This window comes from Haliotis asinina, chromosome 8 (genome assembly GCF_037392515.1).
Source record: "Haliotis asinina isolate JCU_RB_2024 chromosome 8, JCU_Hal_asi_v2, whole genome shotgun sequence".
NCBI lineage: Eukaryota > Metazoa > Mollusca > Gastropoda > Lepetellida > Haliotidae > Haliotis > Haliotis asinina.
The window spans coordinates 52,555,018-52,579,988 of NC_090287.1; the positions used below are offsets into that span (position 1 = coordinate 52,555,018).

Consider the following 24,971-nt stretch of genomic DNA (forward strand, 5'->3'; position numbering starts at 1 on the left):
AATTCTCCTGCTTCAGCGCTTGTCTGTCATTTGTCTTTTCCTATGTCAGCTACTTACATTCTGATTCACTATAGATATAAAATTACTGATTGTAAAATGTGTAAAATATTTACAGTTTTAATTACTGGATGGACCCCCCCCCCCCCCCATCCATCCCCCCTCCCAAATCATCCAATCACAACTGTTAGATCATTCAGTCTGCAGGAACTGCAGAGTTTGGATTTGTCCAACTCGCACATTCAGTCTTGAAGAGAACCATAGGTAGTTGTATTTGCACATTGGTATGTACATACCCCCATGAGAGATCAGGGAAGACAATTCAGAGCAGGGATACTTTAACTTGACTCCTCCGCCCCACAGCCAAGACAAGCAAACCAGTGCAGTGGTACGGAGGAAGAAGGAGGGGGACGATGATGAAGATGAGGAGGGAGCCTCTCTGGATGTACGGCCGGCGCTTCAGTCAAGCGTTGATTTACTGGTAACTACACATATACCATCACATACAGTTACAAATGAATATAAAATAACTACATGATGAATGGCCATGAACTAAAAAGAATCATGGTTTATTTAGGCGATACATACCATGTGTTGTCCAGTTTCCAGGTGTTATGGAGTATTTGAAGCACAGGAATTCATTTGGAACTAACAGCATCAACAAAAGAATTGTGTGCGATATTTCAGTATGCAGCGAATGGTCTTCCAATTTCCAGGAATTGAATAGGATTTGATCATGTTTTTCAGCCAGTCATATCACGGAACACAATGACTTTTGGTTTACACTACATGGTGCTATATTTCTTCAGCTAGACGTCATTTCAGGATATTAAAAAATGTACTGGCAACTTGACTTGAATTTGAACAATGCTATTTTCGAATAGTGAATATAATGGATGGGTTTTATTTAGTTGTGTTGGAATTACTAGTAACATACTAAGCCTGTATTTGTTTTAGACATTTTACAGGTAGAGAGATGTTCATAGTAGTGAGTTGTTCGCTTTGATGTAGATGAACGCCATGGGACAACTGAAAAGTGGGCTAGTGGGAGGCGGGTGCAGACAAGGCGATCCATTACCCGTGTGGCACCCTGTGTCTTTATACTGTTTCTGGAAACTTCTATAGAACTAGTGTGACTGATGACTGACCTTGACGAAGGTCACTATGTCTTTTTTGAATATGGGAAATATTTCAGCCTTGGAAGGCTGTATATTGTTGCCACACTTCGTAGTGTTGCAGTAATATCAGTTAAACAAGCCTTAGCCTGACAATGCTGTGCCTGACGTCATGAGCTTCAGTTTATATTCATGGGATACAATGACTCACTTTCACCTAGTTAGCAAGTTGGTGCATTAGCTATGACTAGTCACCTCATACAACAAGCAGTGGTTTGTTAAGACCAATTTGGGATGGTGGGGTGGCCTTGTGGTTAAGGTGTTCACTTGTCATGATGAAGACCAGAGTTTGATTCCCCACATGGATATGTGTGAAACCAGTTTCTGACGTCCCCCGGTGTAATATTCCTAGAAACCCATACCTTCACATGTTGAGATGCCTGTCAATGATGTGGATGCTGTTGATGATGACACTGGTGTGTTTCAGGGCAAGGTGGTGCCAGCTGTGAGTCTAGAGTGGCATGCATCTTCTCCAAACACTGAGCCAGTGACTAACACTCGTGCTCGAAAGTTTGCTGGAACTGTCAATAGCGTAAAAAAGGTTCGAAAACTACAGGTAAGAAGTAACTGACTTTGTGTTGAATTGTTGTGTAACTCTGATACTGGAACATGTTTATACATTGGGAGATAAAAATCGTGATGATATTAATAAGAATACTTTTATAGAGTCTCTTAACATCACTGAGGGACCTGCTCTAGAAGGGTTAGAATGTTATAGTCACATGATTTATGCCACCCATTTCCTGCTGGATGAACATATCAATAAGTAATAACTAACAGACTAATTGACACTAATTACAATTAGTAGCTCCTAGCTGAAAAATGTAGTCCCTGTAATATACTGATTCAAATGTGATTCTGGACTCATACTGTCTTCTTCATTCATAGCATACCTCTGTTATTCCACATGTAAATGCACAATAGGTAGGATGACATAGTAATATGGCTGTAAACCTTCTAGCATCTCACAGGTAACTTGTCTTGTATACTTTACATGGAGTTGAGAATGAATACATAAGCACAATGATCCACTGACTGTAGGGAATATTAACAAATAGCAATATTAAACAAATATAAATTCTTTGAAGGGCATTTAGAAGTGAAGTGCATGAGAAAATAAAATTTATGGCTGTCAACTCGTTTCAGGTGATGAAGCAGCAGGAATACACTCTGAAATGTCATGTTTTCACACGAAAGAAGTTGACATCCATAAATTTTGCTTTTCTTGAAGAAACATCCATGCAATTTTTAACTGGAGCACTGATGTTAACATCTTGTATTGCAGGGTCATATGAGCGGCATCCTCTGCCTTCAGTTTGACAATCGACGCTTAGTGACCGGTGGTCTTGATCGGAGTATCCGTGTGTGGGACATCCGTAGTGGGCGCAGTTTGCACAAGTTCTATGGACCTAAGGTGAGAGTTTTAGAAACAATATTGAAAGCATTTCTGCACCACCCAAAATATTATAAGTGGAGAGAAAAACTCTGAAAAGAGTGTTTTTCATGCTGCTGAAAATTGTGAACGAAAATGTTACCACTAATACTGAAATTCAATAGAAATGTTGTAATATTACAAATGGAAAGACTTCCACATATATCCTCCCTTAAACTTCATTCCTGCCAAATCATATATCACCGGAATATATATTTGTCATCTGATAATGATTAGTTTTAACATATTTCTTTCATTCTATCTGAACATACTGAAAGGCATATCCAACTTCTAAAACTGCCACTCAAAGAAATACTTTGTCTTCATTTTAATTAAGGGGCATTACACTGGAACTGACATTGTATCAATGGAGTATTTGAACCTATTTTTTTTAGATATACACTGGATGTCAAATTTGGAGAAAACTTGAATCGGGGTTGTATAGCCAGTTTTGCTCAATAAAGTATTGTATCAGATTGAGGTTAGAAATGTTTTTGTATGTGGAAATGGAAGAGTTCACAGGAACACAACATTAGAATTGAGATGCATATGCATCATGTATGCATTAAGGCATAAATTGCCAGCTTGAATGGCAGTCATTCACTTGTTTTCTTAACACAGCCGCTATGGCAAAGTTAGCGATAGGTCAATAACAACAAGCCATTGGACGTCTACACTATCTCTAGCGATGTTTCTTTGCCTTTCAGGATACTAACCAACATGGCTCACACAGCATACATTGCAATATGATATGATGTAATATTTTTCTGTTTGAAATTAATTTTATTTTTTTCTCTGAGAAATCTCAAAGCCTAAACAAAGAAAGGTCTGGCATAATGGTTTTTCATCCTCTTAGTAATGCTATGTTGTACACAAAAAAAGTTATAAATCATATAAACTAATGTATTTTTCCTATACACTGCTGTCCATTTATCAGATTAATGATCATTATCACTGTCGGTGTCTTAGTGAACAACTTTCTTGGTAAGTCTGCTACAGACCTGATTCTGCTTCTCTTGCAGATGCTCTTGGAAACTTCATTTGATATGCTCAGTTCTGCAATTATATCAATAGAAAAGATCACCATCCTCAAATTTTACAAAGATAGTCAAATGTGGAAGAAGTCATACTTTTCTTACAATTGAGGATGTAATACAGGCATATATTACAACTTGTCTCATACAACTAAATGGACAAAACAAGACTGTGTAAATGAGATCAATTTAGTATGCCTCATCTTAAAGGTCACATGCAGCGTAAAACACAACTTTGCAGATTGTGGTACCTTTCGGTATGCACTTACTGAAACAAATCATAAAAAGTGCCAGTTCAACCTATAAAGTTGAAAAAAACCGCGATGAAAAAAAAGCCTGTGAAATCGGAGTTCAAACGTTTCACTAAATTTCCCCCCAGCAGTGGAGTGAAAACTGGTTTCAACAGCTGTGCTGCGCTGCGTCCATAACGCATGCACAGTGAATAGGTTCACGGAGCTTGAAACAGTATGCATGCCCAGCGTCTGAGGTCGTGAGCAGTAGTCTAATCTTGGTTGTGTACACAAACAAGTAAATAGTCTACTCATTACATAAAAAAACTTGTTGATTGTGGTAAGCAGTCTCTGCTCAGTGTCTGGTTTATTCACACCTATATCTCTGTCTGCCTGTCTGCTAAAGACAACATGCAATACACAGCTTCAATCATTGACCACATGCAATTTGAACTTAACAGCTATCAGGCTATACGACATAAAGTGTATATCTTCTTTTAGTGTATATGATTTTGTTTGACAACAGTATATGAATCCATAGTGAAACGACGCATCAAGTACACAAAAAGAAGTTGTTATCCATAAAGAAAGTTACTTTCTTGTGACTGGCTATACTTCTAAAATGCCCATCAAACAGATCATCTTTCTGTACACACAATGAACCCTCACCAGATCAGCAAATGAACCAGCCAATCGGAAGCCGTCGTTACACTTGAGTGCATATCCACCCGCTATGACAGGGTTCGGTCTCCCGAGGGCTTCGTTTCGGGGGAAGTAAGCCCAAGTACAAAATATTGCACTTTTGAATCGCGATTGTACGCTTATAGTTTTGTTTATTTGTTTTTTTAAAAGCAGCAATGTATATTGTATGTCATGAATAAGTGATAAATGTATTTTAATTATGTTTGATTTTTTGGTTGCATGTGACCTTTAAGCTAAATCTACTTGTATCATGTATATTCTTCAGTATATTAAAGTATGCAATATATTATCAGACATGTATCATCACCCATACCGCTTACACAAATCATTTGCACAAAGGATGACCTTTACAGTTAATCAGGTTGACAGGGTATCTGAAAACTGCAAGCTGACATGTTTGTCATGACGATCTTTCCTGGTTGTTGGTTACAGGGAGGTGTCCGCTGTCTCCAATTTGATGATGAGATTCTAGTCACTGGCTCGTGGGACATGGTAATCATGGTAAGTGATAGATGATGCTGATTCTTTGCATTACAGTTATGTCCCTTAGTTGTGCCAGGATTCTGCAAGTTCTGGTAATGATCCATGGTTTCCAACACAGCATACCTGGTAATAAGTGTTGCGTTACTTTTTATGATACTATTTTCCAGATAACTGGTATTGGACTTCATTTACAGTAACAGTAGAGAGACAACATCTCTGTGTACAATACTATGTTCATCACATTAGGTGTGAGGCACTATATCTGTTTAATACTATTATCTTGACAACAGATGGATGATATAAATTGTCTAGGATACCGGTACTATGTTCATGACAGTAACTTTGGGTTACCGTTTCTGTTTGGAAAGATTTCTGTACAACAGGTCTGGGACATTACTTCTGTCTGATACTACTTTCCTGACAACCTGTGTGACATGTAACTTCCGTATTACAGAAGTTCACATTTCATAACATTCCTCTTTATGTGTTACACATGTAAATCAAAGATTTTATTGCTTCTGTATGATACTAGTTTCCTGACAACCTGTGTCTAATGTAACCTCTGTATTACAGACACTGACATCCATAAAATTTACCCCTTTATTTGTATCCCTTCTAAATGTCTTTCCAAAATGAATTTTTTTTCTGTGTGATGCTATTTTCCTGACAACAGGTGTGGGACATGCGACAGTTTACACACCGTGCATCTCTCCCTGGCCACAAGGGAAGTGTGTCCTGTCTTCAGTTCAACCATGATTACATGTGAGACAAATTTGATGTATATATAGACGAGGATTTTTGTTTTGTCAGTTTTTGTTCCCAGTACCTCATTCAGTTTGACTGAATGCAGGTCTTCTTAAATTGATTACTGTAACCTATACCAGTGCCTCAATCAGTGGCTTGTTTTGGCCAGTCTTGTCAAAGACCTCTGTAATAAGCCTGTATGGAATAATGTTGCAATACAGTGTTCTGCAACCTTCACTCACCCTCTTTGCCCTCAGTTACCCATGAAGATCTGGGTTAGAACTGATCTTCAGCAACCCATGCTTGTCATGAGGGGATCACAGGATCATGTGGTCTGACTCGCTGGCTGGTTGACACATGTCATTGTGTCTCAGTTGCATACATTTACGGTCATGATGTTAATCACTGGACTGTCTGGTCCAGACCTTATTTACATGTCACATACTGATATGGGTTGGCTATTGATGGGTGCAGCATTATGCAAGAAATAATCAAACAAACATAGCCCTCTGTAGAGTCTCTGATTCTGCTCTCTCTGGAAATGTATTTATTTATTTCCACTCATGTGTGTCCACAAAATGATCAGGCTTTTAGCCTTCATCTAACATGTAGATATTTAAGTGATCTACTGGTGCCTTTGATGCCCAACTCAGACCCAGCTGACACTGTGTATCACTGCATTTGCAGATTGTCTGGTTCCCATGATGGGACTGTGCGCGTCTGGAATCGGAGAGACTTCTACTGCATCAGTGTCCTGGCTCTCCATCACGGTGCTATCAACTCTCTCCGCCTCGATGGCAACAGCCACGTCATCACAGCAGCCAGTGACTTGTAAGTTTTATTTGTTCACTGGTTATTGGCAACCCCAGGAATATTAATGAGCAGCTTTGTCAAAAAGGTTTACAAGCGTGAGAGGTTCCCTGGAATTGCACTAGGAAGTATTGCCAGTGGTATGCATTGATTGAGACCTGTGAACAAGCCATCTGTACAAATATCATGATCATTGCTGGTAGGCATGGCGCCCACATGTCGATACAGGCCTCTCTCTTTTAAGGCATGACTTGTTGGATGACTTAGTTCACAGTGTGTCATGAAGCAAGATGCCATTCATTGCTGCTTGCATTATCAATCACTAGTTTATCTGGTCCAGATTAGATTGTATTTCAAAGTCAGTGTCATGTAGCAGCTTTAAACTACAAACAAATCTGTAGAGATTGTCTGGTTTTAGCAACACAGACATGGCTCATGAATTGTTAGGGTAAGTGTACATTTCTACCATCTGTATAGGCAACCAGCAGCTGTGAGTTTTGTGAAATTATGGTTTTCCTCATAAAAGTCTGCAGTGGAGTTCATGGATACAAAATCCATGTAATGATTTGATGTAAGCTTCAACTACCTGTGCCCATCTCTCTGTATGTAACTTTAGTTCCCTTTTGTTCAAGAGTGAGTGAGTGACCGAGTGAGTTTAGTTTTACGCCGCACTCAGCAATATTCCAGCTATATGGCAGCACTTTTGTTCAAGAAGAGTGTGTATTCTTAGTTAGAGTATTAGAGTATTATATTAGCATGTTGTATTCTTTGGATGTATAACACTGATAGTATTTTGGGATGACAGGTGAAGGGACAGTAATTTTAACAGTAAAAATTATTTGTGATTATGTTAGTCTAAATAAAAAGTCAGTGTAAAAATTGTCTTAGACGGCTAGATACACATTCTATCTGACATTGTATGTCCTCTTTGCGGATACTGACCTGTCAAACAACCTTTTCTACAGCCCCTGATAGTATCTATTCGCATCTACTGTCTTTGTATGCAGCCCCTGAATGTGTCCTTTGCCCTCTTCTACCCTTGTCTACAGTCCTTGACTGTGTTTATTGGCCTCTTCTACCCATTGTTTACAGCCCCTGACAGTGTCTATTGGTCTCTCCTACCCTTGTCTACAGTCCTTGACTGTGCCTGTTGGCCTCTTTAGTCCTTGTCTACAGCCCTTGACTGTCTATTGGCCTCTTCTACCCATTGTCTACAGTCCTTGACTGTGTCTATTGGCCTCTTCTGCCCATTGTCTACAGTCCTTGACAGTGTCTATTGGCCTCTTCTACCCTTGTCTAGTCCTTGACTGTGTTTGTTGGCCTCTCCTACCCATGTCTACAGTTCTTGAGTGTTTCTGTTGGCCTCTTCAGTCCTTGTCTACAGCTCCTGACAATGTCTGTTGGTCTCTCCTACCCTTGTCTACAGTCCTTGAGTGTGTCTATCGACCTCTTCTACCCTTATCTACAGCACCTGACTGTCAAGCAACCTCTTCCACCTCACCTAGTGCTTTGATATAGCAAGAGTTGTTCCCCTTTGATCATGCATTTGAAGATGGTAGCCTGACTTTAATTGCGTTATTTTGAGATTGGACTGTTGATGATATTCTGGCTTTGTTTTTCCCCTATTTATCAAAATACTGTCATCTTCGCAAACAACCTCTTCAGTAAAGTACATGACTGAGAATCTCTTATCTTGATATATATATATTTCATGGAACTAAATGTCAGCATGATGATAAGGCTGAACATGTTTAAGGCCACAGTTGAGAAGATGTCTTAATCAGTATCATCTATAGGGCATACTGGATTGTCTGGTCTAAAGGAGAATATTTATAAGTTGACATATGCACAACAAATTTGCTACTGTGCTGTTTCAAAACAAAAACTCAAACTAAAAACAGAAAATCATTAACTAGATATTTTCTTCTGATTCTTTTCAGATGGGAATGTTTTTAAACAGAATTTTGGTCAGAATGGAAAATGAAACTAGCTAAATGCAGAGAATACAATATACCCTACGAAAAAGAAATACAAAATTGTTTTTCCAATGTTCATCCTTGGCACAATGTTCAAAATGTCTTTGTCAGTATGGCTGTTTGAGGTCATGCATTATGTTGGTGTAAAATGATGTTTGCTGGTTGTGTAGTGGGAAGGAGGGAGAGAGGGCCAAAAATCTGTATAAAGTCTGTTCTTCTGAAATTATGACCCACATCAATATGCTTTTTCCCAAAAAGTGTCCACTTCTTGTATACAGTTTCAAGCATAGTCTTCCCCATGGTACCTGAAAACACATTGTCTTCTGTCTGTGTGAATAAGTAAAAATTGTGTCTCACCACTAAACCAAACTTGTCTCTATTGCTTCTGAAGCCGTACCTTGTGTCATTGACACCACTGACGTTACAGTTTGCAGTGTGGATCAGTAAGAATGGCATCTCAACATGACTGAAATCCTTGCATTGCTGTAGCTATATAAGTAGCCATGGTGAGTCTATTATACCAGTGGTGACCTAGACTTTCGCTGTTATAACAGATAAACCAATTTAAATTGAAAGGGAGCCCAAGAGAGACCAGAGATTCAGAACCTGAGGAAATCTAGACTTGCTTTATTTAGGGCTTGAGCATTGCAGAGATGGCTAGGCAGTAGGGAAACTAATGTGGTTAAGGAACTGTGAGACAGACTAGCAGTAAACCTGTATGGACCTATTCTGCACTGCAGTTATGACATGGGGTCGACCTCGTGTGAGTAGGTCAGGTGTTGATGTCTTCAACTGATGATGATTCCATAGTCTTGTAATGGATCAAGGCAATACCTGGATATACCTGGCTATAGCCAAAGCCCAGTCACCTATCTCCAAGCACCTGATGTGGTCTTGGTGCGTTGAACTTCTGACGTGGCATATCTGTACTTTCCACTTGCTGTACAATTGTGATGACAGTGTTTCCAGAACTTTTTCAGTATTTTGTGGCTGTAATGTATTCTAGTCCCAACGCATGTGACATGAAAAATGCATATGTGGTATTCATTTTGTAATGCATATCCGACTGTGTCTACTTGAACTTTTCCTTTTTCACTGGAAAATGTTTTTAAAATCATTCTAAATTTAAATCATTAAAATTTAAGAACGCCCCTATCATTGCTTCCATAGAACATGACAATTAATCAACCATGCATACTTTAGAAAACAATGCATTCAGACCATAGTAAGCATATCTCTCACTCAGTGGTAGGAAGGGAATATACCTTACACATCACCAGAGGGAATCTGGCCTACATGATACTTTTCCAAGTTCATTTGTTTAGTACCTCTGTATCATGAGCCAGGTGGGTGATTAGAAGTGAAGAGCTTTCCTCAATAAGACTGTCATGGGTTTGGAAGACATTGTTGTATCTTCTTGAGGCAATCTCATGCAATGATATTGTGGTGGGTGTCAGGGATGTGAGGTGATGCTGTGTGAGTGATGTTGGTTTTACGCCGCTTTTAGCAATATTCCAGCAATATCATGACAGGAGACACCAGAAATGGACTTCACACATTGTGCCCATGTAGGGAATCAAACCCAGGTCTTCAGCATGAGTGGCAGATGCTTTAGCCATTAGGCCACTGCCCTGATGCTCTCAAACGCTGCCATATAGTAGACTGGGCGGTGGGGCGGTGGCGGTTAAAGCGTTCATTGAAAAGTTGAAAATTCGGTTTTAATTCCCCACATGGGTACAATGTGTGAAGCCCATTTCTGGTTAGACTTGTGCATGTCTGTAAGATAGAAACTAAAAGTTTAAATAATAATTTTGAATAAATAATAAATAATGACTTATATCTTGTCCACTTATCTTTTATAAGGATAGAATTACTACTCATCGATGGGGTGAGCATTCAGTACAGCCTAGGAGCAAGGCTAATTTCAGGTGTCCCCACTGTGATATAGCTGGAATATTGCTAAAAGTGGTGTAAAACTAAACTCACTCAGCATGGTAGTTTAAACTGTAAGAGTGGTAACAGTGAAAATACAACAGAACAAGCTCTTTTGTGAATGGAATGAAACTGCCAACAGTTTAAACTTTGCTTGTTTTAGAAATATGTGGCTGAACGTAATGTATGGCATGAGGAAGTGGGGATCAGATTCACAGAACTGTCATCTTGGATAAATCAGGGAATATCTGCCACACACTTGCATAGCTTAAGACAGATTACAGACAGCGATTAGAAATTATTTATGAAAACGTATAAAACCTTTAAGTACACAATGTACGTAACTCAGGTAAAATGTAATTTAGGCAGACGTTTTACTCACAGGTGTGTAGATTGACTGTTTGAAACAGAAGCCAGACAGTGGAAGAGTAACTGAAGCTTATAATGTAATCAGTTAGTGGCAGACAAGGGCTTTAGGCCAGGTGTTACTGTCACTTACCTGAACACACACACATGGAGCCCCTGTGAACAAAGGCTGACATAAGCAGTTGGGTTATATGCACACGTCAACGTAAATGTCAGCAGAGGAAGTGAACCTCACTGTTGCCTTCTTCTACCCTTGGCGCTGCCTCAAAGATGGTTCAGCGCCATTAACTTTGGAATGGAAGTGCAGAAGGATGAAAACTGAAGGAGGGAGACAAAACTGAAATTTGTGGCATTTAGGTATTTTAGTGTGAAACACACAGTGCAGACTTTGAAATAAGTCATTGTTTGTGATGTTGTGAGACAGTTTAATACCCTTTGGGGTGGGGTGGAAGACATTCCTGAGAGTCTTTGTGTCTTGGACATCTGTTGGAAATGTTCAGTGTTTGGTGCTTATTCCAGGAGAATAAACACAGCGCTGTTGGTGTCATTGCAAAGAAGCTGTGTCTGCTCCAGAGGGAAGTGGCAATATAGTCCTCTCTCGGTGCTGAGAGGGATGGTAAACTCATGACAGAATGGGGCGATATATGATATTTACAGATTCATTCAGAGATGGACTGTTAATGGCTCTCTTTTGTAAAACCTTTGCCTCAGGGTTAATAGCCATGAAATCGTCTCTGTTAAATCATTGGTGTCATCGGGTTATTGGCCCTTTTTGCAAATGGTTTTCGCATTGTATTTTCATAATGATTGTGTTAACAGATCTGAAGCCACTGACTAAGCATATCAGTGATGCTATTCAGCTTGGATGATGTTCAGCTCAGTTACCTCTATCTTCATCATTATCTCACTGACTTAATCCTACTTCTTCTGCACAGGACAGGTGTCTCTTCACACCTGTTTGTCAGGGTCCTGGTTCTAAGATATGAGCAACACTCTTACTGTTTACCTGTGCTGAAGCATTGGCGTTTGATCATCTTAGTGTTAAGATTCTTGTGTGCAACCAGGGCCTAAGATAGTCGCAAGTTAATGTTAATATATGCCAAGAGAGCTTCGAAAATCTAGGCCCAGGCCCAAAATGTTTGAGGAAATAAACTGAGTATTTTCTTCCAAACTTAATTTTATACACACTAATGTGTTTGTGTAATAGTGTTTGTTGTCAGCTCTTTTATGTCTTGTAATAAAATAATATTATTTATTTGTTTAATTATTTGTTTTGTGTGTGTTTTTACCACTGTAGTAATAAATACCAATTAACTTCCATTACTTTAAACGTTCACTGAAGCTGACTACATGTTATGCAACTCATGAGTCATGAGAGGTGACTAATGTGATCAGTTGATTATATTGATTCATCAAACCCGCTTGTGTAGATCAATGCCCTTTACCTGTCCCATGCAGAAGATGAAGGGGTCATGGTGACGAGCTTTCTAAAGCTGGACTTAAGTACTTTGTTAGGATTAGAAAGCCACAATAAACTTGGTGTGCCTAGTGGCAGCAAAAGTTGATTGTTACATATATAATACTCCCTAGGGAGTTGCGTTTGATGATACAATGTGCCGTTGAGATTGACGCACGCACTGGTTGCATGGATATCTGCGCTATATAAAATGTCTGCCTAATATTAATATTAATACTGCCTTCCCTCCTCAGTCACTTCTTTACTCCCCATGATGATAGTCACTGGATTGTCCTTTCCAGGTTTGATTTTTTAACGACCACTTCATTTTAATGCTTTATTGCAACATTAAAACAACAGACACACAAAGACACTTCCTCTTGTGCATCCTTTAGTATTTCTTCATCCACTTTCGACAAACTACATCATACCAACTTACTTGAATGTAATGAAGTTACAATTAAAGATGTAGTATTGCCATTACTCACATCGGAACAAGTTTATGTTTGGGGTAAGTGGGGGATTTAGTTTTATGCTGCTTTTAGCAATATCACCGTTGGGGACACCAGAAATGGGCTTGTGGCCATGTGTGGTAAGAAGCGAACACTGTAACCACTACTACAGTTATCATTGAGTGAGTGAGTTTAGTTTTACGCCACACTCAGCAATATTCCAGCTATATGGCGGCGGTCTGTAAATAATCGAGTCTGGACCAGACAATCCAGTGATCAACAACATGAGCATTGATCTATGCAATTGGGAACCGATGGCATGTGTCAACCAAGTCAGCGAGCCTGACCACCCGATCCCGTTAGTAACCTCTTACGACAAGCGCAGTTGCATGGGTTGCTGAAGGCCTGTTCTACCCCGGACCTTCACGGGTCATTATAGTTATCAGTACAGAAGTGTCCCGATTATCGCGGCCTGACTGTATATATATTGGTATATATAGTTCTTTCTTATATCATTAGAAGAGTATATTGTAATATGGCATGAAATTCATCCTCAGTCAGATGCAAACTTATAAAATGTGCATATTATTCTCTGTGAACATCTTATCAAAGACCTGTATCTATTTGTAACCTTGCCCAACCAGTCCCAAAATAAGCAAAATGTCCTCTGTTCTACATGAACTGTTAATTAAGTAATTGTTGAGGGTTTAGATACTTTTATAACTTGACTAGTTTTTGCACCATGCCTTTTTAACGTTTATCATTACTTATTATAGAATGGGGATACTTCCAGTTAAACAAGGAAAGTTATTTCAACACATTGTGTCTTAACAAAGTTCATATCACAAGCTTGACTGTAATAACTAACTTGTTGTGACAGCTCAGTAAGGTCTAATTTGGTTGGTAATGGCCTCATTCAGATGTTTCCTATGTAACTGAACCAAAGAAGAAATCTTTAAAAATACCTCAGAACAAAAATCGTCATCATCAGCACTTTGATAATGGAGACCGTGTTCCCTCTGAGAATGTTGAGAGTCTTGTTCTCAGTTGATCTCCTGTTGATTCTATTGAGTCCAGTTGAGCTAATTACCTGTCCCCGACGTTTGCCATATGTTTATTAGTGATGAAGAGCCCTGTGTTTAAGCTTCAATGAGAACATGCACTCAGGATAAGCATCTTCATAAATTAAATCTGTTGATAAGAGTTACCTCTGCCTAAACTTCCTGTGAGCCCAAACGACTGCTTTATGTAACAATACATTGGCAGATACATTAAAATGCCATTTGTAAGCTGTGAGCTATTAGAACAACTAACTGTAATGATTATTTGGGTGGCAAATAGCTTATATAATGAGCAGAATGACTTATGTTGGTATGTTACTTTTACATCCCCGTATGTACAGCGCAGTTCTGCAAAGGTACGCTAAAGACATACGACTCTCGTCTCAACTCCTTCCTCATACCCCAGCTCTGCTATGTCATGAGCCAGACACTTTATATTATTTTTGCTGATATTAGATAATTTGGTTGATTTATTTGGTTGTTCTATAAGTAGGAAGTGTTTTCACCCCGTCAGTAGGTACGAGGCATTCATTCGCTGGTAATGGCCAAATATTTCTCGAAGTATGCGAGGTAGGCTTTAGTGGCGATGTTTACTGGATGTGTCATTCAGCCTTAACTGTATTGGCAGTGACACAGTTTTGATGCATCACAGCTGCCTTCATATTTTTAGGGTGAATTTTTGCTGCTGGGCTTTGAAGCCTAGACAGGGCAATCCTAATTGAGTGTGATGGTCTTAAACCAAATGCTAATCATGTTTTTGGCTAAGGGTTGTGAAAATACACTTTTGGAATCATACGAAGCAAATTCTTTTCTTGTTATGTACCCGTGGTTGAGAGAAATCCACATGGAGGTTGTCTGTGAGTGATTATGTGTGTGAACGCCGAGAGGCAGGTGCTTGCAACGTAGATCTGAGACGCAACTGCAGCACGCTGTACGCGCGCCAGAAGGATATGCAGTCATAGTAAACTTGTCTTAAGTTGCGCAGCGTCAAACAGGAAGTGCATTACCTGCGTGTCTAGCCACATCACAGACTTCCTGTCTGCAACATAATCGCCAATCACCATTGTCTACGAAACATGACAGTCATTGAGAGATAGGAAGTGCAGTTTCCTCCCTTACATCATATTTCAGCATGATGAGAGAGGGCAGATAATTAGTTCTTGTAAATCATTACTTATGACAAATTGTAAGAGCCTGGACAGAGTAGAATGACTCTGGATGTGCACAAGTTTGGATAACAATTGTTCCTGTGGCATGGTTTGTTTCTCATCCGAGAACTCTTGGGTTCGATTCCCACGAGTGCATCATATGTGCCCCAATATTAAGCATGTATGTAGTTAAATAGTAATGAATATTGTAATACAGAACAAGTTTTATGTATAGAAACTTCTTTACTTCATGAATGGGACTTTTTGACAGAATCTTATACTGTTGTTAAGCAGGACTGACACATCAGGAGCAGAAGATATGACTGAAGGATACAATGAGATAACATGACTGTCAAAGATAACAACAGAATGTCATGACTTGTTAAGCAGTAAGCTGCTAAAACGCCACTCAAACAAAAATGAATATTGGTTACAAGGTATAAGAAGGCTGGCCAATTTGGGGCGATTATTATGTATATATTTATGGGATCTATTATTTAAGGGATCTATTAAAGAAATTACAGTAAACCAATACTATAGCAGATACTATAGTGTAAACCATGCTTAAAACACTAAGGGCAACCAATTTTAGTTTTTAGAACTTTAGTTGAGTAGTCAGTATACATTTTAACTAAGACAAGCAGTGTCAGGGAAAGGAAAACAGCTCAATGTATTTGTCAGTTTTATAACTATGTTTGTCATAAAGGTTGTTTACTGTATGGGAAACTGAATTTTCTTCATCACATTGTTATTGCTCCAAACACTTTCTACGCATTTATCCATCAAACATGACATTGTTGTATCGCTACATCTGACCTGGGTTTCATTCACTTTTATTTGTCAGAGTTTGAACTTGGTACTAGTTGGTCTTAATGTCCTGAAAATAAAAATATTGCAGACAACAGCTACATCTGCACACTCAGACATAGCATATATCTGTCTGGCCTCACACTACAATGGGCAGCTTCAGGACAGCTGTGTTAGGTGTGGTGGTGGACATATCATTCATTCATTCATTCATTCATTCATTCATTCATTCATTCATCAACTAATTCACGAATCTTGTTCATCTATTCTATAATGTTGACTAAACAACATTCATTCATTCATTCATCAACTAATTCACGAATCTTGTTCATCTATTCTATAATGTTGACTAAACAACATTCATTCATTCATTCATTCATTCATTCATTCATTCATTGTAGATCAAACAACTACTATTTATCATTAAACTGTGTATTTCTTGTTTTAAAAATAGACAGGAAAATAAGCTATACCGGCGTCTCAAGTGTATGGTGTCCATATTCTGTTGGTATCTCAGTCTGTATTGGCGTACAGGGGATGTGTGATTGTGATGCACATCCAGGTGAGTTTTGTTCAGCATCACGGTGCCACAGCCGTTATTGCAGACAGGGGTGTAGGAAGTGAGGATGTTGCAGTGGGGATGTGCTCCCTGCAGTATCAACAAGCAGAACAACATGGATGCATGCCCTGGTCTGGAGAGCATCTTTACAACCAACACATGAATCAGATAACATGGTGTTTAGTCAGTTGTGTTACTCTTTGCTTTGTCATTAATTACAGTTTGGGTGAGGATATACATATGGGCAAGCTGTTTTTCTGCTATCTCGATCTGTTTACGGAGTTGTTGGTATTTTTAGACCTACCTTCTGTAGTGTGTTAGCCTGTCACAGCTCTGCTTGTTTTGTGTGTATACCTGCTTGGTTAAACATGGAACGGAAGATCCTTAAGGGTGGATCAGGTTGTGTAGTACTGGTGAGAGGTACATAGGGCAGTGAGATACAGCTAGAAGGTAGATACTGTAGGGAGATACAGCTAGAAGGTAGATACTGTAGGGAGATACAGCTTGAAGGTAGATACTGTAGGGAGATATAGCTAGGAGCTAGATACAGTAGTGGTATGTTGCTTTGAGGTACATATGGTAGTGAGATATAGAAAGGAGGTGAATAATGTAGTGAGGAAAAGCTAGGAGGTAGACAAGGTAGTGAGATATAGCTAGGAGGTAGATTGGGTAGTGAGAATTAGCTGAGAGGTAGACAGGGTAGTGCGATATATCTAAGAGGTAGACAGGGTAGTGAGATACAGCTGGTTGGTAGACAGGGTAGTGAGATATAGCTAAGGGGTAGACAGGGTAGTGAGATGTAGCTAAGAGGCAGACAGGGTAGTGAGATATATCTAGGAGGTAGACAGAGTAGTGAGATACAGCTAAGGGGTAGGTAGGGTAGTGAGATATAGCTAGGAGGTAGACTGGGTAGTGAGATACAGCTAGGAGGTAGACTGGGTAGTGATATATAGCTAAGAGGTAGACAGGGTAGTGAGATATAGCTGAGAGGTAGATAGGGTAGTGAGATATAACTAAGGGGTAGACAGGGTAGTGAGATATATCTAGGAGATAAATAGGGTAGTGGGATATAGCTAGCAGGTAGATAGGGTAGTGGGATATAGCTGAGAGGTAGATAGGGTAGTGCAATATAGCTAAGGGGTAGACAGGGTAGTGAGAAATAGCTAAGAGGTAGATAGGGTAGTGAGATATAGCTAAGAGGTAGACAAGGTAGTGAGATATAGCTGAGAGGTACATTTGGTAGTGAGATATAGCTAAGAGGTAGACAAGGTAGTGAGATATAGCTAAGAGGTAGATAGGGTAGTGAGATATAGCTGAGAGGTAGACAAGGTAGTGAGATATACCTGAGAGGTACATTGGGTAGTGAGATATAGCTAAGAGGTAGACAAGGTAGTGAGATATATCTAGGAGGTAGATAGGGTAGTGAGATATAGCTAGGAGGTAGACAGGGTAGTGAGATATAGCTAAGAGGTACATTGGGTAGTGAGATATAGCTAGGAGGTAGACAAGGTAGTGAGATAAAACTAGGAGGTAGATAGGGTAGTGAGATATAGCTGAGAGGTAGACTGGGTAGTGAGAAATAGCTAAGAGGTAGATATGGTAGTGAGATATAGCTAGGAGGTAGATAGGGTAGTGGGATATAGCTAGGAGGTAGACAGGGTAGTGAGATATAGCTGAGAGGTAGACTGGGTAGTGAGATATAGCTAAGAGGTAGATTGGGTAGTGAGATATAGCTAGGAGGTAGACAGGGTAGTGAGATATAGCTAAGAGGTACATTGGGTAGTGAGATATAGCTAGGAGGTAGACAAGGTAGTGAGATAAAACTAGGAGGTAGATAGGGTAGTGAGATATAGCTAGGAGGTAGACTGGGTAGTGAGAAATAGCTAAGAGGTAGATAGGGTAGTGAGATATAGCTAGGAGGTAGATAGGGTAGTGGGATATAGCTAGGAGGTAGACAGGGTAGTGAGATATAGCTGAGAGGTAGACTGGGTAGTGAGATATAGCTAAGAGGTAGATTGGGTAGTGAGATATAGCTAAGAGGTAGACAGGGTTGTGAGATATAGCTAGGAGGTAGACAAAGTAGTGAGATATAGCTGAGAGGTACATTGGGTAGTGAGATATAGCTAAGAGGTAGACAAGGTAGTGAGATAAAGCTAGGAGGTAGACAGGGTAGTGAGATATAGCTAGGAGGTAGACTGGGTAGTGAGAAATAGCTGAGAGGTAGATTGGGTTGTAGGATATAGCTAGGAGGTAGATAAGGTAGTATAATATGACAAGTAGGTAGACAGGGTAGTATGATAGGACAAGCAGGTAGATAGGGTAGTGTGATATGCTAGAAGGTAGATACTATAGTGGTATATAGCTAGAAGGTAGATATAGGATAGTGGGAGAAGCTAGGCGGTAGATAGGGTAGTGGGAAACAGCTAGAAGGTAGATATAGGGTAGTGGTAGATACCTTGGACGTAGATTGGATAGTTGGATGTAGCTAGAAGGTAGATATCGGATAGTGGGAGATACCTTGGAGGTAGATATGGTATTTGGATATTGTTTATAGATAGAGTAGTGAGAGAGAGCTCTTGACTTGTAACTGGCAGTAGATAGAGTACTGAAAATAGCTGGGGATAATTTAGTGAAGTCGCATTTAGTTTGGGATTAATGGATTAGTTTCAGGTGTTTCATTTATACTGCTTTTGAATTTAACACTATGGTGAAAACCACAACTCTGATCTTGAGCATAATACAGAAAAGTATTTCTAAAGCTCTTTGTCCTCTCTCTTAATTCACTTCTCTTAGGAAAGCTGTTCTTACAGATCCCATTCATAGCTCTTCAGCTTGTTTCTCTGCATGTCCCTGCCATAAACATTTCAATGTTCTGTCTATCATCCCGCAGCAATATTGACCTACACATCTTAGAAACAATTTATGAATCACAAGGGTCATTTAATGCTGCCTGACATCAATAGTTATTTACTGCTCCTAGTGTAAAGATTGTTCACTAGGGGGAGCCACTCTAGATGGTATTCTTGACCAGAAACTCCAGAGGAGGTAGGTTTCAGGACAGCTGTGGAACTGTGCGCTGATAGATCATTATGCCAACCAGCCCTATCAGAGTCATTAAACCACTTGTTGGCCAGAGTGCTGCCATCCTTTATGGACTGCCAACATCTGTGTGGATTGTTGAAACCCTTAAAAAAATGCCCAAAAGAAAGTAGTTACCTCCCTTGTCACAATGAGCAGCAAGGTGTTATAAGAATGTTGAGGCGTGTTGGAGTGGGTGGGCACGAAACAAAAGACATGTCTGTGTAATACTTTGTTTTGTTTGTTTGTTTGTTGTTTAACTCTTCACTCAGAATTATTCCAGCTACATGTTGGTCTGTAAATATTTGAGTCTGGACCAGACAATTTAGGGATCAACATCATGAGCACCAATCTACTCAATGAGGGTACAATGATATGTGTAAACCAAATCAGCGAATCTGACCACTCAGTGCAGTTAGTCACTTCTCGTGACAAGCATGGGGTGCTGAAGATCAGTTCTAATCAAGATCTTCACAGGTAGTGTAATAATTTGTGTCACCTGATTAATGAAAATGTTTGGTGATTAAATATAAGCCACAGACCACTATCCTGATTCATAGGGAATTTACCCTTAAAGGTGAGTACCCATCTTATGAGTATGTGCCTACCCCACCTGTATCACTACATGGTAAGGATCATTGGCATGTGGGGAGGTATGGTAGCTTAGTGGTAAAAGCATTTGCTCATCTATCCAAAGAACTTGGTTTGAATTCCTACATGGGTACACTATCCATTTCTGTACTCTTCAAACCCCAAGAAGAATAAAGCTGTATTTAAACCATACACTCTCATTGTATTTCACTCGAATTTGGACTGGTTGGCTATCCTAGTGGTTAAAGCGCTCACATGTCATGCCGGAGTGCTGGGTTTGAATACCGACACTGGTACAATGTGTGGAGTCCATTTGTGGTGACCCAGCCGTGATATTGCTGGAATATTGCTGAAGGCAGCGAAAAACCCATCTCACTCATTCCTGTTCAGTAAATCTCCAGCAGCCACGACTTGTCATCTTAAACCAGTCCAGTCCCTCCTGGATTCCAAGGCAAATTTGTAAGAATTCCATGGCAAATTTAAGCAAATTCTGCACTCTACTTTTCAATATTCTGCAAAACATTCTGCGGCTAAAACATTTAGAAAAAACAAAAACATTATACAAACCTTCATAGTATAATTCTCAAACACAGATATAAAGTTAAGTCGACAGTACACATCACATCTTGAGTGACAAAGCACCTACACCTTTTTCTGTGTTTGAAAATTAAACATTCGCTGAAAGTTATTTCTCTCCTCTCAATTGTAACTTTGATGCAGATGAACAACTTCCAGTTTCATGCTGACATTTTTATATCTAAAAGACATCAGAAATAATTTCAATTTTCAAAATGATCAATTTTGAGAATGTGATTGCAGTGTCAAATTCATTTAATAATAACTGAAAAATGCCTAAAGCTTGCTTTATTAATAAAGTTTTTTTAATCATGATTATTTTGAAAATGTTGTCACAATAAATATGTCAGTCCTTTTTATGTGTAACCAACCCTACTTTTGACATTAGCTCTACTTTTCGTTTCGGCTGACAGTCAGTTTTCACTCAGTTTTTAAAATGAGCAAATTCCGTGGCAGAAAAGTGGCAAATTCTGCAAGTATCCTGACGTTTTTCTGCTTGGCAAGGTAAATTCCGTGGTTTTTTCTGCAACTGCAGAATCACGGAATCCAGGAGGGACTGTTAAACCTATGAATTAGGCAACTGCAATTTAACTGCAGCCTCCTTAACTGCAGCATAAACCATATATCTATGACAGTTACTCAATGTGTATGTGAGTGAATGATCTAATATTTCCCAAGGAACAGGTGTTCCATTAAGCCCACTATGAACCTATGATAAATCAGGCCCCACAAGACGTCTATCAGCTTGATGAATACATTAATCTATTGTTTATGTCCTGTACATTGTTGGCAGCAGGCCTGCTCGTCTCTTCTTGTTGTGTTCACGGAGGTATATCTACAGATTAACAAGTGAACTACAGGGAGGGACAAGACTGTAGGTAACCTTAAACATAAAGGTTCTACAGACTTTGCCAAATTTGCGAAACCTGCAACTTCAGCTTCTTGTCGAAAGCAATGATCTAGTGATGATCAAGCATCACAACTCCATATTAGGGCATGTGAAGCTCATTTTTGGTGTGCCCTGCCATGATATTGCAAGAATAGTGCTAAACTCACTCACCTACTCACTCACTCACTCACTCACTCACTCACTCACTCACTCCACATTTAGTGTTACCATGTTTAATTCAGTTAATGACTTGATATGTGAGTTGTTGCCATGGCTACTATCCAAACTTGTGTCTTTGAAATCCTTATCTAGTCCACTTCATTCTTCCAATCTAACTTCTATCAGATTTCCATCTGTTCAAATGAAGAAAGCAGTAGTTAGATCCCATTTTGATTGAAAAGATGAAAATCTTTTTCACAGCCAAAAAAAGGATGGCTATGAAAATATCTCTCCAACAAGGATGGCAAATGTGCATCAATATTTTGAAAAATATATCATTTTTATTGTTTTCAATTCAAGTCTTTCTATATGAGGCCTAGGACTTATCAGTCACGCATTGTACTTAAATATGGTATGCAACCTATCATTTAAGTGTTCTTGTAATGGTATCTCTTAAATATTTGATGATGGTCTTAAACTGTAAACTTTCAAATCTTGTTGTTGAAGTCTAACTTCGTAACCCTACTAACTACGTACCATTCATGCATGTCGTTTGGGCATTATTCACACTTTAAATCAAACCCATGAGGAACAAACTGAAAACGACCTGAAAGATTCACGTGAATCCGATAACAGAAACCAGCTGTTCAGGAGAGGAGCTTGCAATCACACCTTTAATTCAATAATAGTCACCCATCCTTCCCCTCGTCTTGTGTTAAATTCAATAATGAAGGCAAAATCTACTTTCCTCTGGCAGGCAACACTTATCTCAGTGATTCATACATTAGGGATAAACGGCTTCCATTGAATATGTTGTATGAGATGGACTCAGTCTGAGAATTCTGACATGTTGAGGTGAGCAAGAGGGACGTCTTTTTGTGTCTGGATGCTGAAATAACCCCTTTACATGCTTTAAACAGTTTATAGAACAGGATGCTGTGTGATAGTAGTTTTGCTATTTCAGGTGAATAAATACATGGTAATATTAGGAGAAAAAAGTTCCAACTAAAACTAATATTGAGGAACACATGTGCCTGCATGTTTTACTGAAGGGAAACTGTGTGAAAATCATTCCTCAAAACATTCAGGTGTTGCACGTAGCTGAATAATTGTTTGAAAGGGTTTATTTTTGCTTTCAAGGTGAGAAGTTTTAATGAGTGTCTATTTTCCTGCTAAAGCTGTATCTGATTTGAGTTTAAAAGTATACCTTGTAGGTAAATGTGATATTCCTTGAAGTATTTTCATGCACAAGGATTTTTAGTCATGGACACCATTGGGCTGAAATGCATCAATTAAATTGCATTTGTGGGATGTGGGATAGATTTGACACTGCTTCCAACTCTCTAATTACAGTGGGGGCAAAACATGCTCAAAATAAAATCCAAGTATGTTGAGTGACTGACCCAACACTTTAACCTTACAGGCTGTGATCAAACATGTAAAAATAAATAGATTGAAAAAGATGTATTTTCACCAGTTCATCAACCAGCCATCAAAACCACCCATTCACCCAGTAACATTCAGTCACAGCCAGTCACATCCAGTCACATCAAGTCACATCCAGTCACACCCTGTCATGCCTAGTAACATCCAGTCACACCCAGTCACATCTAGTCACATCCAGTTACACCCAGTCACATCTAGTAATGTCCAGTCACTCCGTTTAAACTAGCTAACCTAGACCCTGGTGATGTGAGTGTGAAGGTGATCGTAACTCCCACACTTTCACATAGACTTATGAACATGGTGGTGCCAAGGTGCCTTCATGGACCAGTGTCTAGTTTTTTTAAGTTAATGTTAATGTATGGCACTTGCATCTGTCTTAGTATTACGAGAGCTTAAAAAATCTAGGCCCAGATCCCTTCTGTCTAGAACTGCAGCTGTATGTATGATGTATGTTTCAGATGTGTGAAGATGACCCACATCTTGACCGGCCAAACAGTGATGAAGTTTGAGTCCATCCATTCCCAGATTGTCTCTTTGGTGGTAAGTGTGTGTTCAATGTCAGTTGTCAAGCCATGCTAGCTGTGTTTAGTAGACAAGCTAGACTAGATGTCTTTAGTGTGAAACAGCTTGCTTTACTAGATGTGTCTGTGTGAAATGTCAGGATAGATGTGTTTAGGGACAAATGACAAGTTTTACCAGATTTATTTTGTGTGAAATGTCAAGCCCTACTTGGTATTTCAGAATGAAATCTTAATCTATACTAGCTTCATTAATTGTCAATTCTTAGATAATATTCAGTAAGGAGTGACTCCACGATCAAAGTATTTGCCCATCATATGTCATATGTCACAGTAAATGTGTTTAGTGACAAATGACAGGTTTTACCAGGTTTGTTTTGTGTGAAATGTCAGTTCTTCTTGGTGTGTTTAGAATGAAATTTTATTCTGTACTAGCTGCATTAATTGTCAATTCTTAGATAGTATTCAGTAAGGGGTGACTCCACGATCAAAGTATTTGCTCATTATACCAAAAGTCCTTGGTTTGGTTCTTCACAAACAATGGTTCTCACCAAGACAATGTTTCCTCCCCAAGTGGATGCTGTAATCCTGTACCCCTGATTTAACAGAGTGATAGTTTCTGGGAATTGTTAGCCACAAATAGCACACCATCACCATCTTTGGACTTTTCATTATGGGTTTGAATCCCAGATTCCCTCAAAACTTCCTCACTCTTTCATCACCCTTAAGAAAGAAATGACTAATTTGCGTCACTGAAAGGTGTTGTATTCTGTTATTGTTTGTCCTTTAATGCAACACTAAGCAATTTTCAAGCTGTTTAATACTGGTCTATCAATGAGCCTGGATCAGAAAGTCCAGTGACTGACATCATGAGCTTCAATTTACACAACAGACATGAAATTGTTTTCTCAGTAAACGTGCAAGTAACCTTGACCTCTCGGTCCCGTTAGTCACCTCTTACAACAGGCATGGGTTGCTGGAGATCAGTTCTTATTTTTAATAATGAAATGATACCTGTGATGAGAGAAATATTGATATGCTCTAGTGATGTATGGTATTAGGAAGGGATAGGACATAAAGCTAAATGTGTTTTACTTGAGAACAATAAAATGTCCATTGTCAAAAAGTTGTTTAATAGTTTGTCAGTGCATATTTTCTTCAGTGTCTGTAAGGGCAGATGCCCCTATAGTCTAATATGCTGCAGCTCGCTTTGCAGAGTTATGTGCCTTAGGTAGCCGTAAATCAATGATTGCATGTTCAAATAGCAGATTTGCCAGAATTAAGGTTTTATGACTGTCAGCACTATGCCCGCAGTGATGGGTTTATCTGAAATGGTAAACACGTAAGAAT

The 24,971-nt window shown here is 39.2% G+C and overlaps 1 protein-coding gene across 1 annotated transcript in view; it reads left to right on the plus strand.

Annotated features, from left to right (window-relative positions):
• LOC137294245 (uncharacterized) overlaps positions 1–24,971 on the plus strand; it is a 115,308-nt gene that overhangs the window by 30,592 nt on the left and 59,745 nt on the right. Inside the window, exons 13-19 of the mRNA XM_067825241.1 lie at positions 361–478; positions 1,600–1,728; positions 2,458–2,586; positions 5,003–5,071; positions 5,727–5,815; positions 6,485–6,628; positions 23,562–23,643. Coding sequence (XP_067681342.1) covers positions 361–478; positions 1,600–1,728; positions 2,458–2,586; positions 5,003–5,071; positions 5,727–5,815; positions 6,485–6,628; positions 23,562–23,643 — 760 coding nt within the window. The remainder of the gene's footprint in view (positions 1–360; positions 479–1,599; positions 1,729–2,457; positions 2,587–5,002; positions 5,072–5,726; positions 5,816–6,484; positions 6,629–23,561; positions 23,644–24,971) is intronic.